Source organism: Canis lupus, chromosome 16, assembly GCF_003254725.2.
Source record: "Canis lupus dingo isolate Sandy chromosome 16, ASM325472v2, whole genome shotgun sequence".
NCBI classification, from domain to species: Eukaryota; Metazoa; Chordata; class Mammalia; order Carnivora; family Canidae; genus Canis; species Canis lupus.
Window position 1 is genome coordinate 30,357,298 of NC_064258.1, and position 21,353 is coordinate 30,378,650.

Consider the following 21,353-nt stretch of genomic DNA (forward strand, 5'->3'; position numbering starts at 1 on the left):
ACTGTTTATTGCTGCTAAACTGTGAAAAAAGGCACAGGACAGAGAAATAGCTCTCCGCCTTCATTAGGTTAATTTAGAAATCATACATTTCCTTTCCTTATGTGTTTTTCTTTAAATTTTTTACTACTGATGGATTAATTGCTAGCCTTCTGATTTTTCCTCCAAACCGCCTTCCCTCTTTTTTTTTTCCACCTTCCCTCTTGATCCATTTGTTTCTTCTTCCAATTTGAGAAGCCTTAAACACAATATGCAAATTTTATATTTTTGAAGGGAAAAAGGATGTAATTTCCTGTCAAGGAAAAAAAAATGGAGAGTAGGATAAAGGGATGTTCTGTTAGTAGGGTTTCTGCATCCCATCAAAGCCCACTGAAAGTTGTCACTGGCACTAAGCCACTCTGCAAAACCATCTCCAGAACTTGAACACAATGCAGATTCCAATGCCATCTAGTGATGGTGTTTAACTACAATTGGAGAGCAATAAGGCTCAGGCCTGTAATCCCAGACATGCGCAACAACATGCAGGAAAAGCAGTAGGCTTGCATGTGTGAACTCATATATATTTATAAATGCCATTATCTTACCTTAATACTTTTAGCTGTATATGTAGGAAACGAAATGGTAGACTCTTTAATGCCAGGCATGTATCTTACCCAGCTGCTACTCAGCATGCAATATCTGACACATAAAGAAGCTTCGTTGGGTGGATTTTTAAGAGAATAGGCTCAGAAGCCAGGTTATCTGGGTTCAATTATTGAATCAATCATTTAGTAACTGTGTCCTCCAGTAATATGTAACCTGTCTGTGCCTCAGTTTCCTTACTTATGAAATTGGCAGATTACTAGCATCTACTTCAGAGAGCTGTCGGGAGGATTCAGTGATGAACTGTGCCTGGCATAGAGTGCATATGCGATAAATGTTAGCTATATAGTAGTTTCTGCACTAATTTGTATCTGGAATAAATGACTCTATAACTAGATTCATTGAATAATGAACTCTCAGAAAGAGAAATTAAGAAAGTAGTCTTATTTGCAACTGAATCAAAAACAAGTATAATGCTTAGAAGTGAGTTTAACCAAGGAGGTGAAAGACCTGTACTCTGATAGCTATGACATTGATGAAAGAAATTGAAGATGATACAAATAAATAGAAAAATATACCATGCTCATGGATTGGAAAATTAATGTTGTTAAAATGTCCATACTACTCAAGGCAATCTATAGATTTGATGCAATCCCTATGAAAATAGCAATGGCATTTTTCACAGAACTAGAATAAGTAATCCTAAAATCTGTATGGAACCCCAAAAGGCCTCAAGCAGCTGAAGCCACCTCAAGAAAGAAAAACAAAGCTGAATGTATCATATACTTGCACAAAAACAGTCAGAAAAATCAATGGAATAAAATAGAGTCCAAAAGTAAACCCCACCTTACATGGTCTTCGTCCAAGGAGGCAAGAATATACAATAAGAGAAAGACAGTCTCTTCAATAAATGGTGTTAGGAAAACTGGACAACTACATGCAAAAGGATGGAGTGTTTACATATACCATATACAAAAAGAAACTCAAAATGGATTAACGACCAGAATGTAAGATCTGAAACCATAAAACTTCCATAATAAACATAAGTTGTAAGCTCTTGGGCATCGGTCTAAGCAATATATTTTTAGATCTGTCTCCTCAAGCAAGGGCAAGAAAAGCAAAAATAAACAAATGGGACTACATCAAACTAAAGAGCTTTTGCACAGCAGAGGAAACTGAACAAAATGGAAAGGTAACCTCCTGAATGGGAGAACATGTTTGCAAATAATATAACTGATAAGGAGTTCATATCCAAAATATATAGAGAACTCACACAATTCAACATCAAACAAAACAAAATTTTTTAAAAAGGCAATCCAACTATAAATTGATAAGAGGACCTGAGTAGGCATTTCTCCAAAGGAGACACAGATGCCCGCACATGAAAAGACACTACACACCACTTATAATCAGGAAGATGCAAATCAAAACTACAATGAGGGGATCCCTGGGTGGCGCAGCGGTTTGGCGCCTGCCTTTGGCCCGGGGCGCAATCCTGGAGACCCGGGATCGAATCCCACATAAGGCTCCCGGTGCATGGAGCCTGCTTCTCCCTCTGCCTATGTCTCTGCCTCTCTCTCTCTCTCTGTGACTATCATAAATAAATAAAAATTAAAAAAAAAAAACTACAATGAGGTATCATGTCATCCCTCTTAGAATGGGTATTACTTAAAAGACAAGAAATAACAAGTATTGGTGAAGGTGTGGAGAAACCCTCACATACTGTCGGCAGGAATGCAAAATGGTGCAGCAACTAGAAAAAACAGCATGGAGGTTCCTCAAAAAATTAAAAACAGAACTAACATATGACTCAGCAATACCACTTCTGGGTATTTATCCAAAGAAGACAAAAAGAAATTCAAAAGATATATGCACCTCTATATTCATTGCAGCATTACTCACAATAGCCAAGATAAGATGACAACCTAAGCGTCTACTGATAGATTAATGGATAAAGATGTAGTATATATAATGGAATATTACTCAGCCTGTAAAAAAAAGTGAAACCTTGCCATTTGTGATATCATGGATGGATCTAGAAGATAATATGCTAAAGCCAAACAAGTCAGATAGAGAAAGACTAATACTGTATGATTTCACTTTTATGTGGAATCTAAAACAAAACAAAAAACCACAAATGAGCAAATAAAAGAGAAAGAGACTCATAGGTACAGAGAGCAATCTGGTGCTTGCCAGAGGGGATGCAGGTGGGAGAGTGAACAAATGGAGGAAGGTACACAATTCCAGTTATAAAGTCAGTAAGGCACAAGGATACAATGTCCAGGACAGGGAATATAGTTAATAATATGTAACACCTCTGTATGGTGACAGATGCAGTTAGGCTTATGGTAGCATCACTTCCTAATGTACATAAATGTTGAATCCCTATGTTGTATACCTAAAACCAATATAATATTGTGTTTCAAGTACAGTTCAATAATAAATAACAGAGGTACTGCTATATTGGCATATCTACAAATTGTAGCTTTAAGAATCCAATGAGTCAATATATGCGAAAATCTATGTAAATTTCAAGGTGATAACTTAAGTTGAAGAGTTTATTCGTGGGTGCCTGGGTGGCTCAGTGGGTTAAGTGTTCAACTCTAGGGTTTGGCTTAAGTCATGATCTTAAGGTCATGAGATAGAGCTCCACATTGGGCTCCTTGCTGAGTGTGGAGTCCGTTTAAGATTCTCTCTCTTCATCTCCCTCTGTCCTTCCCTGCTCCTCCTTTAAAAAAAAAAAAAAAAGAGTTTATTCTTAGATGTACCACACAGCCATGTGTAAATATTCATCCACTAAGTCATAAACACTTGCCAGGTATCCACTATATTTATTTATAAATATGATTTATATATTTATATTATATATAATATATAAATATATTTATTTATATATATGATTTGCATCTCCTATCCTGAGGGGAATTACCTTAAGGAAATAGGACATACAGTCATGAAAAGTTAAAGACAGATCAGAGGAAGGGAGTAGGGGAGAGAAAACAAAACGTTCAAGGCAATATGCTATAAAAGTCTTTAGAGGTGTGGAGACAATGCTGCCCTTCCCTGAGCAGTCCACACCAATCAGATTAGGAGTCTCTTGGAAAGAGAGCTCCATGTCAACTGGGATGGCTGGGGTAGAAGTCAGAAACTGGCTGTGTTAAAATGGATCCTCCCAGGGCCTGCAGAGATGTCAGAGGTCAAGGGCATTCCAGGCAAAGACAAATTGAGCAGACACAGATTGGACTGGAAATAACAGAGTAGTGCTTGGTAAGAAAGAGACTGAGTGTGTGGAGCTAACATAGGAGATGGAGAGGGGGGAAATAAAGAAAGGAAAAGGAAGGCAAGACGAGCAACTAGGCATCCTTTCCAATCTCATTGTAGGTCCCTGCCTTTGGCTTCAAGAAATGCAATTGTATCTTCCAGGTTTTACCCCTCAAGGAATACAAAACAAGGGGGGGGGGGGGGAAGAAAGAAAGAAAGAAAAGAATTACAAATCAAGAACTTCAAATGTCTTCTCTCCTTTTCTTCCTCAGTAAGGAAACACAGCCTCCCAGATGAGGATGTGGTAAAAGTCAGTACGTTAATAAGATTTACTTAAGGACCAGTTTTAATGATGAGGGTATTTGGGCTGTAGACAGCCACTTTTTAAATAACTTATATTAACCTCATTTTCCCATCTCTCTTACGATAGCAATTTTTTTTTTTTTTGGCAGAAATGTTTTTAGAGAAGTAATTTACTGGCACTTAATTACTAGTATTTAACCAATTCAACATTCTCTTTTCTTAAGAGTCCATTAGGTTTCTATTACAATATTATACATTCTAATCAAACGTGGCTTTCTGCAAAGGTCCTCATTGTCAGTCTCCTCAAAGCAAAGTTTATCTGGACTATTAGACATTCTCTCTGCTTTGGCTGCACCAAATTAGATTAATTATTTATACCTGAGGTCCATTGCTTCAGAACTTGGGCACTTCACTTAACATTTCTCTAGTGAATTATTAAGAGTCTTATTTTTAAAATAAGGTCCTCATTTCATAGTCTGTTTGATTGAGGTTAAACACAATAGTCTAGTGATTCTTGTCTTAAACAGTTCAATATCATAAGATTCTCTCCTGGGTTTTATGCCAGTGAACACATTTGAAACAAATGAACCTTTCACTAAGAATACCCTCACAGGCGATGAGGGCAAAGGGTTTTTGACTCAAAACCTGTCTGGCACCAGTCTGGGCAGAATTATTAAAACAAGTCATAGATAGTATGTGGATTCACTGTTTATACGTCAGGAATAACTAGAGATATGAAAGGGGCCTTAGGGGTTTTCTAGTGCCCCTCCTTATTTGGCAGATAAAAAAGATATTAATGTCCCATAACATTGGCTCAAAGTGATTTGCTTTATTCCAAAGGCCACGTGGTAGATGCATTGTTAATAGTGTGGATTCCTGATCACAAACAACAAACTCTGCTCTGGCTTGTGTATGCAGGAAAGGACTTGATTACAAAATATTAGTAGTATCCAGACAATCTTTTTTTTTTTTTTTTTTTTTTTTGGCTTTTACCTTAGAATAAGGGAGACAAAAGAAAATCTCACATACATTAGAAACCATGTCAAATGGTCCACCAAGTGACCAAGATTAATAGAGCTTCTTAAGATATCTTTGCTATCCACTTGGGCATCTGGAAAGGAAAGACTCCCCTGCCCCCACATCCCTGCCCCCTCTCTCCCCTCCAACCCCCCACCAATAATTTGGCTTCTTATACTTGTCTAAGCTCTGACACACTCTTTGAAACAGCAAATATTCATTCTTTCATTCCACTCTTGGAACCTCCCCTTGTTATACAAGCATTGCAACCTAGTGATCAGTCAATGATAAAACCGATTTGGTGCCCAGCAGAAAGAAGGGAACCTCCTCCTTACCCCACAATGCACTGACTAGGGCCCCCGATCTTCTTGAATTGTCTAATTCCAGCACTGTCTTGACTCCTTGGTGAGATAAAAACAAGAATAGTGCCTGGCATGCACTGGCTCAAGGCTAGAATCTGTCAGTTGCTTAGCTTTGGGGCCTTAATTCTCAAAGACATTGAATTATTTTGAGTAGGCTGTTTACCTTGATGTGAGCAGAATTAGCCTTAGACACTAAGCCTTTATGGCTAGTTTTATTGTCCAAGGCAAATATAACCTGTTAAGATTTACAGGCTTTATTAACAGCAATAACCGTTTTATAGCCAACATCAGTAAATCAGGGTTTATTGAGAACTCTACAATTTTAATCTGTGGAAAACCATTAAAATGTCGGCTTTTCATTGGACATAATTTCTAACTTTTATGAAAGATAGATTTTCCATTTAATTGGGGAGTATAAAAAAGTGCGGTGTGGGATAATGAATTGTTTTGAAAAGAGCAAATTGGTTTTAGCTAAACAACAAGTGTCAAACACTAAAGTCGCTATCTTTAGTTAGAAATGTCCCAAGGTCAAGGTGAGAAGCAACTGCAGTGACCAAAATGCTCTAATACATCCAGCTAAAGGATGAGCTCACGGTGTTTAGAAAAACTCGGATTATCATCTGTTCACATATCAGGTTTTGCAAAGAGCGTGTGACCTATTATTATTTCATCCAAATCAGTGTGTAAATGAGTCTGTGAGAATCTTCAAGTTCATATGCTACTTTTCAGAAAGTGTTTTACTACTCCTGGTACCATACATTAGACTCTGCAATGGGGTAAGCGAGGTGAACAAACATTGATAGTCACCAGCTTCTGTCAATAACCATTTATTTCCTCCATGTGATAGATTAAAAGAGAGGGAGGTGGAGAGTGTGTCTGTCTTTTGATGAGCTTGCAAAGTAAGAATAGAGGGCTCAGGTGGGAAAGGCAGAGCTCATTGGTAGTGTGGGGTATGGAGGGATGGTCTTAGCAGCGCCCTGCTTTTCATGGGGCTGAAAATGTGTCAGATATTGTACAAGTCTCAGTTTTAATCTGGTCCTCCAGCTACAATGGAGCCTTCACCTCATCTCTGAGAACCAAAGGTTTGTGAAGCTTTATAAAAGACTAGGATAAGGAGGAAGAAGAAAAACCACAATAATCTCTACTATGTATTTAGTACCAAAAACTGTTTTGCATATTCCCTGGCTTTTTTCTTTCTTTGTCTCCTAGCAATCCTACAAGGAAAATATGCTTCCTATTTTTGGATGAGGAATCTGAGGTTTAGGGTGGCTAGTAAACTGCTAATAGGTCACAGCACTGGGAAGTGCTAGTCAGGGTTTGACCCTTCGTGACAATGAGATCTGTCATGGCCAATGCCAGATAAAGGAAAAACTGTAATAGGGTAGGGTTAGAGGGTAGAGATTACCCTTTCATACATCCACTTTTCTCCTCCTCCTTGGCCTCCTCCCTGTAACTCTGGACATTGTACTTTCCTATTTCCTAGGACAGCATCAAACCCACGCTCCTGGCCCTTGGGAGCGCAGAGCCTCCACAGACATCCTTCTCTAGACTCCTTGACCCCTTGAGCATCCAAACCCTCCATTTCTCCATTTCACTATTCTTTGTTTCACCACCAGATGACCTATCTCAAACGAAAGAACACAATTTGCAGAAGGTTTGGGATTGCTATATTAGCTAGAAGAAATTTCAATCTAAAACTCCATTTCTAAGGATGGAAAGAAAGTCTGGCAGCATAACAAACAGAGAGGTTACCCCTGGCCTAGGGGCTCTCTAGCTTCAAAAAGCTTTAGGGAGACTCACTGAACCCACAGGCTCATTAAAAACCAACAAGAAATATTAGAGAAGGAAAAAAAAAAGATCTGAGCTTTAAGGTTAGATTGGCTTCCTACTGATCTGAGAGCTTAGACAAGTTCCTATAAGAAGGACATGAAAACACATTTAATTTTCTAGCATCTCTTTTGCAAATCACATGAAATAACACAGAGAAGGCACTGAACACGGTGCCCAGCACATGGGGACATTCCATACATGGTAGCTCTTCCTATGCTTATGCAAACCGCCTTCCGTGGTCATACAGGTGAATCAGTTGCCAAGGAAACTACTTCACAGAGAGAAGACAATTGTACAGGTCTTCAGTGTGCCAACAGAGGAGACCTCATATGTCACTGCAGGACAAAACCCATGGCGCCACCAGGCACAGCTCCTTCCAGTGATGACCCCAAGGTTCCACAGCAGGTGGCAGGAAGGGAACTACATGGTGGAAAGGGAAGCATCCCTGCTCAAAGAAGATAGCAGGAGCTATTTTACAATGACGATTCTTATATAACTGACCGATTTCCAAGCAGAGTTCCCAACGACTGCCACCCTGGAGAGTCGTGAACGCTGCAGGATCCTCACCCAACGGTGATGTCAGAAGGCACAGCAGTGCACTCGTGGAAGTCCGAAGAGCGGGTGACAGGCGCTGTCAGACATCTCTACCCAGGGAGCCCCCTTTTGGAAGGGTATGCACATTCTCCCTTTCCTTCCCCATCCTGTCCTCCTCTCTCTCAGCCTTCTTCTGCCATTCTGCCCTCCCTTCAGCAAAAATACAGATGTCGGTGGTAATAACGACTGTGTGACCTATTGCATGCTAGAAGAGCTGTAAATATTGGCGTGTGGATATGGGTAGTATCTGACTCATGATTCCAAGGTAACTCAAGTGTTTGGAATTGGGATGCCTCCTCGCATTATGATGATGCGTTAAATGCTTGTCAGGGCCCCACAAGAGCCCATTAACTCACGATGTAGCTGGAACACACTCCATATCCATCCTATGATACAAAATGTACAAAACACAGCTTTCCTCCACTCTCAGCTCCGGATTGCTGTTTTAAACCATCCTGCAGTCCTGGCTGCTCCTGGCAATGGCCCTCTATTTAAAATCAGCCAGGCTGGCTCTGAAATTTATTTCTAATAACGTACACATGGTTAAAATAAAAGGGTCATATGATACCAATGGGAAAATGAGAAGTGCACTGACTTAGAGGGTCCCCCCCAGATGTCATGTCCACACAGACATCTGCAAATCAGGATTTTGAGGGGTAGATGGTGCCTGTAGCAAACTGCTGACACTCAAGTTAGAGTCCTGGGAGCACAGAGGCAGTCACGAATGGGAGTGACACATTCACCTGTGCACTTAGCGCCCCGCTGCCTGTCATCCTGCTCTGGACACCAGAGCACACTCTCGAAGGAACAAGAAGGTGGCAAAAGAAGATCAAAAATCTTTGTTTCACATTAAATGAAAATCTAAAAATAAGCATTTTCCTTTCTAATCATTTCCTATCATGCATGGAATGTTCACTTTAATTTTCAAGTCCGTTTACTTCATTTCTGTGAACCACTTGAGCTTTGAATAGTGTCCACCCAGCATGCTTTCTGTCTAAACATGCAAGTGTGTGTGTTTTTTCATTTCCCTTTATTTTCTCATTCCTTTGTCCTTCCAATTGCAAAATCCCACAGCAATTTTAGCGAAAAATATGATGCAAAGGCTCTTTCTTTCCCCCTCCCCCCCTTTTTAAATCTCTACTTCTCAGTGAATAAACAAACCATAGCTCTGAGGACAGTTTTCTAGCTTCCCACAGAAGAGTCACAACTGGACTATCTACTGCTCACCTCAGGCCTACATTTATAAAACTCATCATTCTACTAAGCATTCCTGGTACTTCCTAGCTTGCCTCTACCCCTAATATTGCCTTTCTAACTGTATTACTCATCTATCAGAACATCTTTTAAGAGTGAATGAAAGATTTAGGAAGGTTTCTCTATCACCACCATAGGTCATCACTGACAACCATATTCTAATAGCATGGTAGGAGTTCTAGAAAACATGCAAGGAGCAAAAACCACAGTGACTCTGGATTTTAGACTCCCACTGGGAAGGAGACCTGTGGCTTCATCACTTTTTATATTCCCCATGCCGGCACAATGCCTACAGCACAATAAATGCTCAGTGAATGTCTGTTCCATTACTAAAGAAAGACTAATAAGTACAAACATCAGTGACACTTGGCTCTAGGGGCTGATCTCCTTCTCTTTGGGCTTTTTCACGTGGCTCTGCCTGTTAGAGCTCAGGTTGATTCATGACCCAGTGTGCATATCACAGTGTCCAAGGTGACTGAGGACACAAAGGATACCACCTGTGTCATCTGAGGTCACCAAAATTAAGACAACAGACCAAATCCTACTCAGGCTACCTCGCAAGAGCTTTATGTCACCAACCAAGTAGACGAGAGACAATTTCCTCTTCCAAATTATTTCCTCCACAATTTCTTCATCATCTTTGGCAAATGGGTTCAGACAGCAAGAACACCACACACAGGCTCTTTTACCTCACTCAGGATCACGCAGGACTTGGTTCCCCTTCTTGGGTCCCGGGCCTTACCTCAGCAGCAGGGACACCCTCGGGCGGTCGGCAGTGTAGCACTATCATGCCTTCGATGGGAACCTCCCTTCCCTGTGGATCTTGTTCAAAGTTTTTCCGTAGATCTGCAATTAAAACAAAAACAAAAACAAAAACAAAAACAAAAACAAAAAAAAAAGAAGAGTGTGAGAGTGTGAGGTCCACGTGACAACTTGCTCTAGGGCCAGTATTATTCACATTGGTTCCAGATGCAATAAGTTAGGGAGCTTAAAAAAAAAAAAGAAAAAGATAGCGAGCTTCATGTCACAAACTAGATAAATACAGAAAAGTCACTGGGTTTCAGGAATTACAGAAGAAAACCGTTTTCCCAAGTATTCACGAGCACATGTGAAATAAACCTGCACAGAACTTCCTAACGCTTTATCCTGCCGTGAAGGATGAAAGATTTAGTGGGAGAGCAGAAAGAAAACCAACAAACAACTCATCATTTCCTGAGTCTGTGCCAGCATAATCTGCTTAGCATCTGATGAAACACTTGGCCTGATAAATTGCTATGCACAGCTATTATGCAGTTGAGATGCACGTGAATTTTTTTATTATTATTAACGAAAGAATGCCTTATTAATCTGTAACCTCTGCCTTTTCCTTAACCCTCTAGAGGGCTCTAGAAGATGGTAATAGAGTGAGATTACCTATTAGGCTTTTATGTGTAACCAGGGAGAATGGGGCAACATTCAACCACAACAAAATCTATAACTCATCCAACCAAACATATAATTAAAAAATACAACGCCCTCCAGTCAAACAGTGATGCTGGGTATCTGCATAGTGCCCTTCATGGAAGGCTCGAGGCACTTTGCAAACAAGCTGCACTATTAACCTTTTACACATGGAAGGGTGATGTTTGGAGAGGTTAATTGGCTTGCCAGTGGTCACGGAGATCATCAATGCAGCGAGGGGGAAAAATTCCCTGAGCATCCTGACATCCAGGCTCTGCTGGCTCACCAGCCAAACTTTCTTCGGGAAAAGGACACACAGATAGTTCAGAGAGAACAAGCTTCGCTGCATGGCTTTCCACTTGAGTGGATGCTTCAAGAACCAGAGTGGGAGTTGGCCTCTGCTTCTTTTGAGGTGTCACAACAACACTCTGATAATTTTACAGCACAGGCTTCACTCTTGCTGTCACTTGAAATCCTGGGATAGTAGAGCAAAGATAGCTTTACAAGTCTTTCTCAATGTAAATGATTCCCCCTCCCTCCCAGACAATGTATTTTTCTTCAATTGAGTATCTCAAATTACAGGCTGTGGATTTATTGATTTAATTTTCTTTAGTGCTTACAATAACATGAAATATGTTCTCTGTAAAGAGCAGAGCTCCAGAATCAGTTACATCTTTACAAATTGTATAAATACATTAAACTTGCTTTTAGCAAGTCAGAAACACTGGATGAATAACAAGCAGAGCAATCCATGTATTCACTTTCTTCTGAATTCTACTCTTAATGTTTTCCCTCCCAGGGGCAACCGATGTCTTTTGTCAGTAGTGCTATATATTCAGGGATCTTGATGAGTATATATGAGGCAAAAGATCTTAGAAGGACTTGCATAGCAGACAGGGGGCAGGATCCTTCTTCTCATTTCTCTGCTGTCCCCTAAATCCTAAAGCTAGCTTCCTTCTTTCAAGATCCATAAGCTTCCAGAGCCCTTAGGATTTGGAATTTCTGACTGCAAATGTGATGAGGGTTACCTGACCTAGGATAAAACTGTGAGTGAGGAACTGTGAGTAAATATCAGAATGAAAACTCTCCCACTTCCTGCACAATTTGGCCACAGGGTTTCCTTTGCTCTCCCACAAGGAATCTGTGAGTCAAAAAAAATCCCTCCTCCATAGGATTCATTTATTCATTGGGACCGTATTGAAATTAATCTAGCATACAGTGTGAGTGACTCTAACACGAGTTTTGCCAACATTCACTTTGCTAATGGAAAGGGTTGAGTTTTCGTGGCCAATTTTGTTTGGTTTGTTCGCCATTTTGTTTTCCTTGATTGTTTTGTTTCCTAAATGAAGCCTCGCTTTATGCTGCTAAATAATGGTTGCAGCTTTGACAGCACCAAATAATCTGTATTCAACCAGATGAAGCACAGAAAACGGATGGTAGGAATCTCTATTCTATCTTTCATTCCTATTCCCTTTCTTTGCTCAGGAGAAATGGAAAAGGTAGCAAAATGCATAATTTATGGTTAGTTCTGCACTCCACTATGTTAATACAGTGGCAGGTGAAAAGAAAACTAGAGTGAAATCATTTTCCCCCTCCATTCCCAACTGCTCAATGAAATAGGTTTATAAAAAAGGAAACCCTGTATTGACACCTTTCTGATACAGGAAAAAAATATTGTCAAGAAATTTTGAGAAAGTTCTAGTAGATCATATCCAGCCAGGGACCTAACCAACCTCATGCTCTTCCCCATTGACATTGGAAATCACCATTGGAATGGTTCTGACAAGAATCATGTTAAAACTCCTCAGTATGGGCAGCCCTGGTGGCTCAGCAGTTTAGCGCCGCCTTTGGCACAGGGCGTGATCCTGGAGACCCGGGATCGAGTCCCACGTTGGGCTCCCTGCATGGAGCCTGCTTCTCTCTCTGCCTCTCTCTGTCTCTGTGTCCCTCATGGGTGGATAAATAAAATTTTTAAAAAACAACAACAACAACAACAACAAACTCCTCAGTATGTAAATACAAAGACAAAAGATTAATTGGCAATGGAGTGGGAGGTCAGGGAAAAAGTATGCTGTCATGTATCAAGATCCAACTCCTAAAAGTCAGCTGGCCATGCACCAGATACCACACCAAGGGAGAAACACAATTATCATCGCATCTTGGCCTATACTAGAGGCTCATGGTGGGAACTCTGGCATTTCTGATTCCCAAGAGGGGCAAACAGACCAGAAAAATTCCAGATAGCTACTAAATGTAATGAAAACCATGGAAATAAACTCTTAGACACAGAGTTATATGCGTCCAGTTCTACCTCTGATTCTCACCATAGGTCCACCCAGCCTAATTAAGTTTCTGAATTGGCAAAACTAAGTAAGTACTTTTATCGCCTATGTTAGTTCCAAGGCTTGAAAAATTCACATAGGAACCCATGCAACTTCCAATAGTAGAGAAAACATCCCCCACCATATAAAAAGAATTCTTCTACAAATAAAGGAGGCAAACCATAGAACTGAGATTAAGTGGCTTCCTCTAAGACAAGAAACAAGAGGCATTTTTGGATAGCTTCTAATTTAGGTTCTTTAAATTCAAAAGGAAATAGCAACTGAGAATCTAGAGTAGGGAGTTATAAATAGGATAACATCTGAGATCAAGAAAACTGCCACTATGCAGGAGGGAAAAAAACACAACATAAGTGCTGAGTTAGAAATACACATATCATGAAGACTGTAAACAGCATCCTGAATACTGCAGAAAATTAAACTAAGGGAGGATCCAGGCAGGATCCAGGCAGGAAAATTAAAAGGACAAAGGGGGAAAAAGTTGGAGTAATAGAGCTGTGAGACACTGGGTATTGGTGCTGGCACCTCTGGAACTTGGAAGAAGGACCCAGATCTCTGAAGAAAGACTGACCATCAGCCTGGTGCTGACCTCTGTGTGGCCTAACAAAGTTGGTTCTGGAAGTACTTTAGAAAAATAATAACCTAGAAACCAGAAGCAACTGCCACTTCTAGGATGAAGAAACTCTCAGGGGTGGAGGTGGGGGTGGGAGTGGTGATACTGACCTGGAAAGAAAATTAACAAGAAGTAGTCTTTCTCCCTCTTGCACCTGTCAGTCACCAGTCCCCTCTGGCACCTACCACTGGTGGAACCTTACAGGGAGCCAGGGTCTAGCAAAGAAGTCTCCATCCACAGATTTACAAACTATAGACCAGTGGTTTTAGAGGCAAGAAATAATAGCTTCGTAATGAACAAAGCCCATTTTAAGAAAGTTCCTCTAGCAGGACTCTTATGATTGCTTGCTGCCTATTTGCCTTCCTCACGAGATCGTCAATTCTATGAAGGGGGGGATTTATTTTTGACATGGCCACCCACATGTTCCCAATGCCCATATTCCCATATTCCCAATACTTAACATCTGATACAGACCATGTGTTTATGTTGAGGGATGCCTGGTTGGCTCAGCAGTTAAGCATCTGCCTTCAGCTCAGGGAGTGATCCTGGAGTCCCAGGATCAAGTCCCACATCAGGCTCCCTGCATGAAGCCTCCTTCTGCTATGTCTCTGCCTCTGTCTCTTTCTCTCTCTGTCTGTCTGTCTCTCATGAATAAATAAATAAAATCTTTTAAAAAATTGAAATAAATAAATATATGTTGAATGAAAGAGCTAAGAGAAAAATGATAAAATGGCAATACATTTTCCAGGAAGATAAAATAAATAACAAAAGATAACACTGAGATAAAGAAATATAGCATTAAATATAATAGGAATTTCAAAAGGAAACAAGCTGAAAGAAAACACATAATAATCTGCTTAATAATGATAATAATTCTTTAAATTGTAAAAAAGTCTTGAGTTTGTAAAAGAGCTCACTGGATACATGCAAAATAGTCTTAAAAATAAAAAAAAGAAAGATCCTAAATACATCATAGTTGAAATTTTGAATTTTAACAAAATTAAGAAAATCATAAACACAATTTTATAATTATCTTTGGAGTAAATAAAAAAACAACTAACAATATTATAGACTAGAAGAATTAACATTGTTAGCATTTCTTTTTTTTTTCATTGTTAGCATTTCTATACTATCCAAAACCATCAATAGATTCAGTGCAACCCCTATAAAAGTTCCAATGGCATTTTTCACAGAAATAGAAAAAAACAATCCTAAAATCACATGGAATCACAAAACACATTGATGAGCCAAAGCAATCTTTGAGAAAAAAAAAAAAAAAAAGAACAAAGAACAAAGCTAGAAACATCACACTTTCTGATTTCAAATTACACTACAAAGCTATAGTAATCAAAACAATATAGTATCAGCACAGAAAGAGATACACAGCAAAGGAAAAGAATTGAGAGCCAATTATACTAAATAAGGAAAGAATATCTCTTCAATAACAGGTAGCAGGAAAATTGGATAACCACATGCAAAAGAATTAAATTGGACTACTACCTTTTAACATTCACAAAAATTAACTCAAAATGGTTTAAGAGTTTGGAGCGCCAGGGTAGCTCAGTCTGTTAAGCGCCTACATTCTGCTCAGGTCATGATCTCAGGGTCCTGGGATGAAGCCCCATGTCAGGCTCCCTGCTCAGCAGGGAGTCTGCTTCTCCCTCTCCCTCTGCTGCTCCCCACCACTCATGCTCGCTCATGCGCCCTCTGTGTCTCAAATAAATAAATAAAATCTTTTTTTTAAAAAAGAAATGGATTAAAGACTTAAATGTATGACCTGAAACCATAACTAAAAGAAAACCTAGGAGAAAAGCTTCTTGACAAGGGCCTTGACAACAACTTTTTGAATGTGACAACAAAAACACAAGGAATAACAGCAAAAACAACACCGTATCAAATTTAAAACAATTTTGTCCAGTGAAAGAAATGATCAACAAAGTAAAAAGGCGACTTACTGAATGGTAGAAACTATCTGCAAACCATATGTCTGATAAGGGGCTAATTTCCAAAATATACAAATAATCCATTCGACTCAAAAACAAAACAATAAACAGTCCACTTAAAAAAACAGGCAAAGGACTCAGATAAACATTTTTCCAAAAAAAGACATTCAAATGGCTAACAGTCATGTGAAAAGGTGCTCAACAGCATTAATAATCAGATAAATGAAAATCAAATCCACAGTGAAATATCACTTCACTCTTGTTAGAACTGCTGTCACCCAGAAGACAAGAGATAAGTGTTGACAAGAATTTGGAGAAAAGGGAACCCTCGTGCACTGTTGGTGGGAATGTAAATTGGCACAGCCACTGTAGAAAACAATACAGAGCTTGCTCAAAAAATTAAACACAGAATTATCATAGCCTGCAGCAATCCTGTTCCTGGATATGTGTGTGTGTGTGTGTGTGTGTGTGTGTGTGTGTGTGTGTGTGTATACATATATACAGGGCCTTCTGAGGAGGGGGCAAGGGGACGGGTTCCAGGTAACCAACCATCTCCCACACTCGCAGCACACACCCGAGTGGGTGCCATGCCCACCCCTACCTTGGAACACGGTCTAGAGCCACCTGGGATAGCCTTCGAAGAAAGGGCCTGTGCACAGGGCTCTGAGGGATTTCCAAGGAAAGTGCCCAGCACCACCCTCAGGGGGTGAGGGGAAGGCCTCGACTCCACAGCTGTGCCGCCCACACCTTGGGTGGGTTGCGTGCACCCCGAGCCTGAGCCATGGGAAGACACCAAAGGCTCTCCCAGCAGATCTGGTCACACTTCTCTGCTTTAAGCCTTAGCCAACTAGTGACAAGTAAAACCGGGTAATAGCCATGTGTTTTGGAACATTTATGTAAGATTGTCATATGAAATGCATTTGGGAACACATTAAAACTTTTAGCTAAAACATATATATGTATATATATATATATATTCATATATATATATGTATATATATATATATTCATATATATATATGTAAAGGAAATAAAATAACTATCTTGAAATGATGTTGACACCCTATGCTCATTGCAACATTACTCACAAAAATATGGAAACAACGTAAGTGTACATCAACAGATGAATGGATGGAGTTGCGAGTATATATACACACACACAATGGAGTGCTATTCTGCCTTAAAAAAGAAAAAAAGGTCCAGCCATTTATGACTACACAGATGGACCTCAAGGGGGGCATTACACTAAGACAAATATTGTATAATATGGAATACAAAAAAGCTGAAATCAAAAACAAGGAATAGATCAGTGGTTGTCAGGGGCTGGGGAGTGAGGAAATGTAAGATAGAGGTCAAAGGGTCCAACTTCCAGTTACAAGATGAGTAAGTTCTAGGGCCCTAACATACAACATGGTAAATATAGTTAACAGTGCTATACTGGACACTTGAAAATTACTGAGAGAACAATTTTAAATGTTCTTACAAAAAAGAAAGAAAGAAAGAAAAAGAAAGAAAGAAAGAAAGAAAGAAAGAAAGAAAGAAAGAAAGAAGAAAGAGAAAGAAGAAAGAAAGAAAGAAAGAAAGAAAGAAAGAAAGAAAGAAAGAAAGAAAGAAAGAAAAAGAAAGAAAGAGAGGAGGGAGGGAGGGAGGGAGGGAAATGTAGCTATGGGAGGTGATGGATATGTTAACTAACCTTATTGTGGTAATCATTCCACTATAATAACATATATCAAATCATAATAAATCAAAAGTTATGTAATGTAATTTGTCAGCTGTATCTCAATAAAGCTACATAAATGATTTTTTTTAAAAAGAAGTAACTGGCAAACAAAAATCAGGCTATGACTAAAACGTTTTCCTATATTAGCATATACCAGAGTATAATTAATCATATCTATCTATTTTTGAGGGGAAAAAAAAGCATGGGCACTGAAATTTTGTTCCCAAACAAGTAATTATACGTGAGCAAACTAACAATATCATCTCAGACACAACAGGGCCAAGAGAGATTATTATCAGCTGCATATCTTCCTGAAAACATTACCTTTTTAAATGAGGCTCAAAGTAAGGGATTAAGTATTTGAAAGTTGTGGTTTCCAAAAATCTGGCAGTGGCCAATAAAAACCACCTTAAAATGTTTACATCTAAAATGTTTATATAATATAGTAAGGAATATTCATGAAAGTATCCAAGAATGCTGGAAACAGAAATGCATAACACATTATAACCATGCATGATAATTAAGGATAAGGGTTTAAACTCTCAGGTCATTTGTCCCAGACTTCCACTAGGAGAGACTGTACAGTGTTGAAGAGGGTGGGGCCAGAGACTGAGCATCTGTCTGAATGCTGGGTCTGCCACCTACTAGAACCTTGATTCGATAAGCGTCTTTATCTCTCTCTGCCTCAGGTTCCTCATCTGTAAAATGAGGATAATAATTTCTATTACAAATAGTTTGAGCATTAATTGTTAATATGTATAAAATCCTTTCAAGAGCAGGGTACATAACACAGCCTAATAAAGGTCACAAATATTACTAATCCTAGTATAAAGCTGTGATGATTAAAAGGCGCTGGCTTTTTCATAAATCAGATATATATATATATGTAATAAAATTTCAGAGCATTCTTCAAAGAGACTCAAATGAAAAGTTAAGTATATGGTAAAACCACAGCCGTAATAAAATACGTATTGGATCTTAGGATGGGGAAAGGCCCTCCTAAACAAAATTCAAGGAAGAATGCTGCAGGAAATGATTGGCAGATAATTGTTTTGGTAGAAAATGTTTGGTAGATACTGTTAAAATTAAATTGTTTCATCTCAAACATTACAAGCAACATTATAGGCAGAGGTTTGACAGCCGTAATACATAAAGGGTACTTTTAAAACAAAGTGGGAAAGATAAATATCCTATAATAAAATGGCAAAGGGGTATTTAAGCAAAATTTACAAAAGAAGAGACATAACTGACTAATAAAGATAATTAGAAGGCCCTATAGCACTAATTATTAAAGAAAGGCTCATTTAAAAAGCATCAATAGGTCTCTTTACTTTTCCAAATAGGCTTTGTTTTGTTTGTTTTATTAAATACTAATCCCTGGTGTTAGAAAGAGTGTGGAGGGGTGCCTGGTGGCTCAGTCAGTTAAGCATCTATCTGCCTTTGGCTCAGGTCCTGATCTCAGGGCCCTGGGATGGAGCCCGGTGTTAGGCTTCCTGCTCAGCACGGAGTCTGTTCCTCCCTCTACTCATGCTCTCTTTCTCTCTTTCACATAAATAAGTAAAATTAATTTTTTCAAAGAGAAAGAATGTGGCAAACTAGATAGTCATCAACACAGCTAGATGAAGTGAAAATGGGTCAACATGAAGAGCAAGCTAGAAGATGTGTCAAAATCACTCTACAAGTTCGTTTTTACATTCACTTTCTAACAAATAAATAAATATGTGGTATATCCATACCTTGGGATGTTATTTGGCAATAAAATGAAATAAAATACTGAAGTACATACTACAACATGGATGAATCTTGAAAATAATATGCTCAGTGAAAGAAGCTGGACAAAAAAAGACCACATATTGTATGATGATTCCATTTATGTGAAATGTCGAGAATTGGCAAGTCCAGAGAGCAGGAAAGATTAGTGATTGCCTCGCACTACAGGGAGAGGGGTAGGGGGTGGGGGGATATCACGATTAATGGGAATGGTTTTATTTTCTGGTGTGATGGGAGTATTCTAATATAGACTCTGATGATGGCTGTACAACTCTAAGAACATAACTAAAAACTAATAAACTATAGACTTTAAATAGATCAACTGATTGCAAGGTACCATGGATTATATCTTAATAAAGCTATTATTTAAAAGAGTTCATTTACATAATTCAAGAAATTTACTTCTAAAATTTTCTAAGAAAAAGATGAGAGAAATACCTAGAAAAATGTGGTATGGCAAGATTGTTCAAATCATCACTTATAATGCTGAACAACTGCTAACAATCAAAATATGTAATTACACCGGGGGGACATGGGTGGCTCAGTCAATTAAACATCTGCCTTCTGCTCAGATCATGATCCCATGATCCCAGAGTCCCAGGATCCTATCAGACTCCCCGCTCAGCAGGGCATCTGCTTCTCCCTCTGCCACTTCCCCTTCTGGTGCTCTTTCTCTCTCTCTCTCTCTCACACACACACACACAAATAGATGAAATCTTCAAATAAATAAATAAATAAACAAGCAGACGATAATATAATAATGGTTAATATCTTTTGGCACAGTCACATAACGGAATAGTAAGCATACATTAAAAAGCCCAAAGAATATTTTAAATGGCAAGTAAATGTTTGAATAAATTGCTACATGAGATAAAACAGAATGGAGTGAATGGTCTCTATCTTTTATATATATTTTCTAATATATGAGAGCTGGCCTCCTTGAAATGTAATGATTATATTTTTATAGAATGCATCTATTTTCAAATAAAAGTAGGTACATCTGCATTAAAAACCTGCTTGGGGGGGATTCCTGGATAGCTCAGTGGTTTAGCGCCTGCCTTTGGCCCAGGGCATGATCCTGGAGTCCCATCGGGCTCCCTGCATGGAGCCTGCTTCTCCCTCTGCCTGTGTCTCTGCCTCTCTCTCTCTCTCTCTCTCTCTCTGTGTGTGTCTATCATGAATAAATAAATAAAATCTTAAAAAAAAAAACAAAACCCTGCTTTGGTAGGTAGGCCTCCTAATTTACCTTCAGGTTTTCAGTACATATGCAATAGTCTCCTTCATTCATTCTTGCTGTGGACCATAGGCTAGACACTATGCCAGGCAGTGGGTGCGTCAGTGAACTTGATACACACCATTTCAGCCCTCCCACAGCATATATGCTAGCAGAGACAGCCAGAGACAGACATTAAACAAGAAATTAAGATGTATATACGAATGATGAGATAGAGAAGCAGAAAGTTCTGTAAGAATCTACTACAGGGGGACCTACCTTAATCTAGTGATTCCAGGAAAGCTTCTCAGAGAATGTTATAGGTAAGCAGAGGTAGAGCACCACCCAGCCTACATAATACATACTGTACCACTTTTACTGTTTCAATCAGGCTTTTACTGGCTTAAAATAATTTTTTGTTTTTTGCATATAGATGCACTTGTTTCTTTCTTGCAAGTCTCTGCAAATGCCCGCCTAGCTACCTCTCTTTCCATAAGTTATCACATCACATAAGGACACTCTTTTATTAGACTTGGTCTTCTATTCATACATATTGAGAGGGTGGAATATAAATAGATTTCCACCTTCTGATCTCGCTCACAATCATGCTCACATGGTCTCTGGGAAGAAGAGAAATAATAATTTTCACATTATTTTGTATAAGGGAACTGAACCAAACTGCATACATACACATCACGATTGAAGGTTTTAAAATTTTAAAATAGCAACTGGTGTGGGATTACTATATAGGTTATAAGAAAAACCCTGAAGAGAAATAATTCAATATGTCAAAGATTTGCTGCTGGATGAGTATGGGTGTATTAATTCTCTCCTTCATTTGTTTCTGCATTTTCTAAGATTTCTGTAATGAACATGAATTATTTTTATAGCCAGAAAAAAAAAATAATGTCCAAAAAAAGCCACTCTTTCCTAGGAATTGTCAAGATTCTCTGATTTGCTAAATCAGAGTGAATCAGAAACCAGGGAAGAAAGACATTTTGTTTCATTTTATTGTAGCAAGTTTCACCCCTATCATGTCTATTAGAGAAGGAAGCAAGAAGGACTGTATTTTCAATCTTTCATGAATTCCAAAATATTGTTTTAAAATTTGACTC

At 38.9% G+C, this 21,353-nt stretch overlaps 1 protein-coding gene across 1 annotated transcript in view; it reads right to left on the reverse strand.

Annotated features, from left to right (window-relative positions):
* UNC5D (unc-5 netrin receptor D) overlaps positions 1 to 21,353 on the reverse strand; it is a 531,015-nt gene that overhangs the window by 177,382 nt on the left and 332,280 nt on the right. The window contains 1 exon segment of the mRNA XM_025426288.3: positions 9,943 to 10,046. Within this exon segment, the coding sequence (XP_025282073.1) occupies positions 9,943 to 10,046 (104 nt within the window).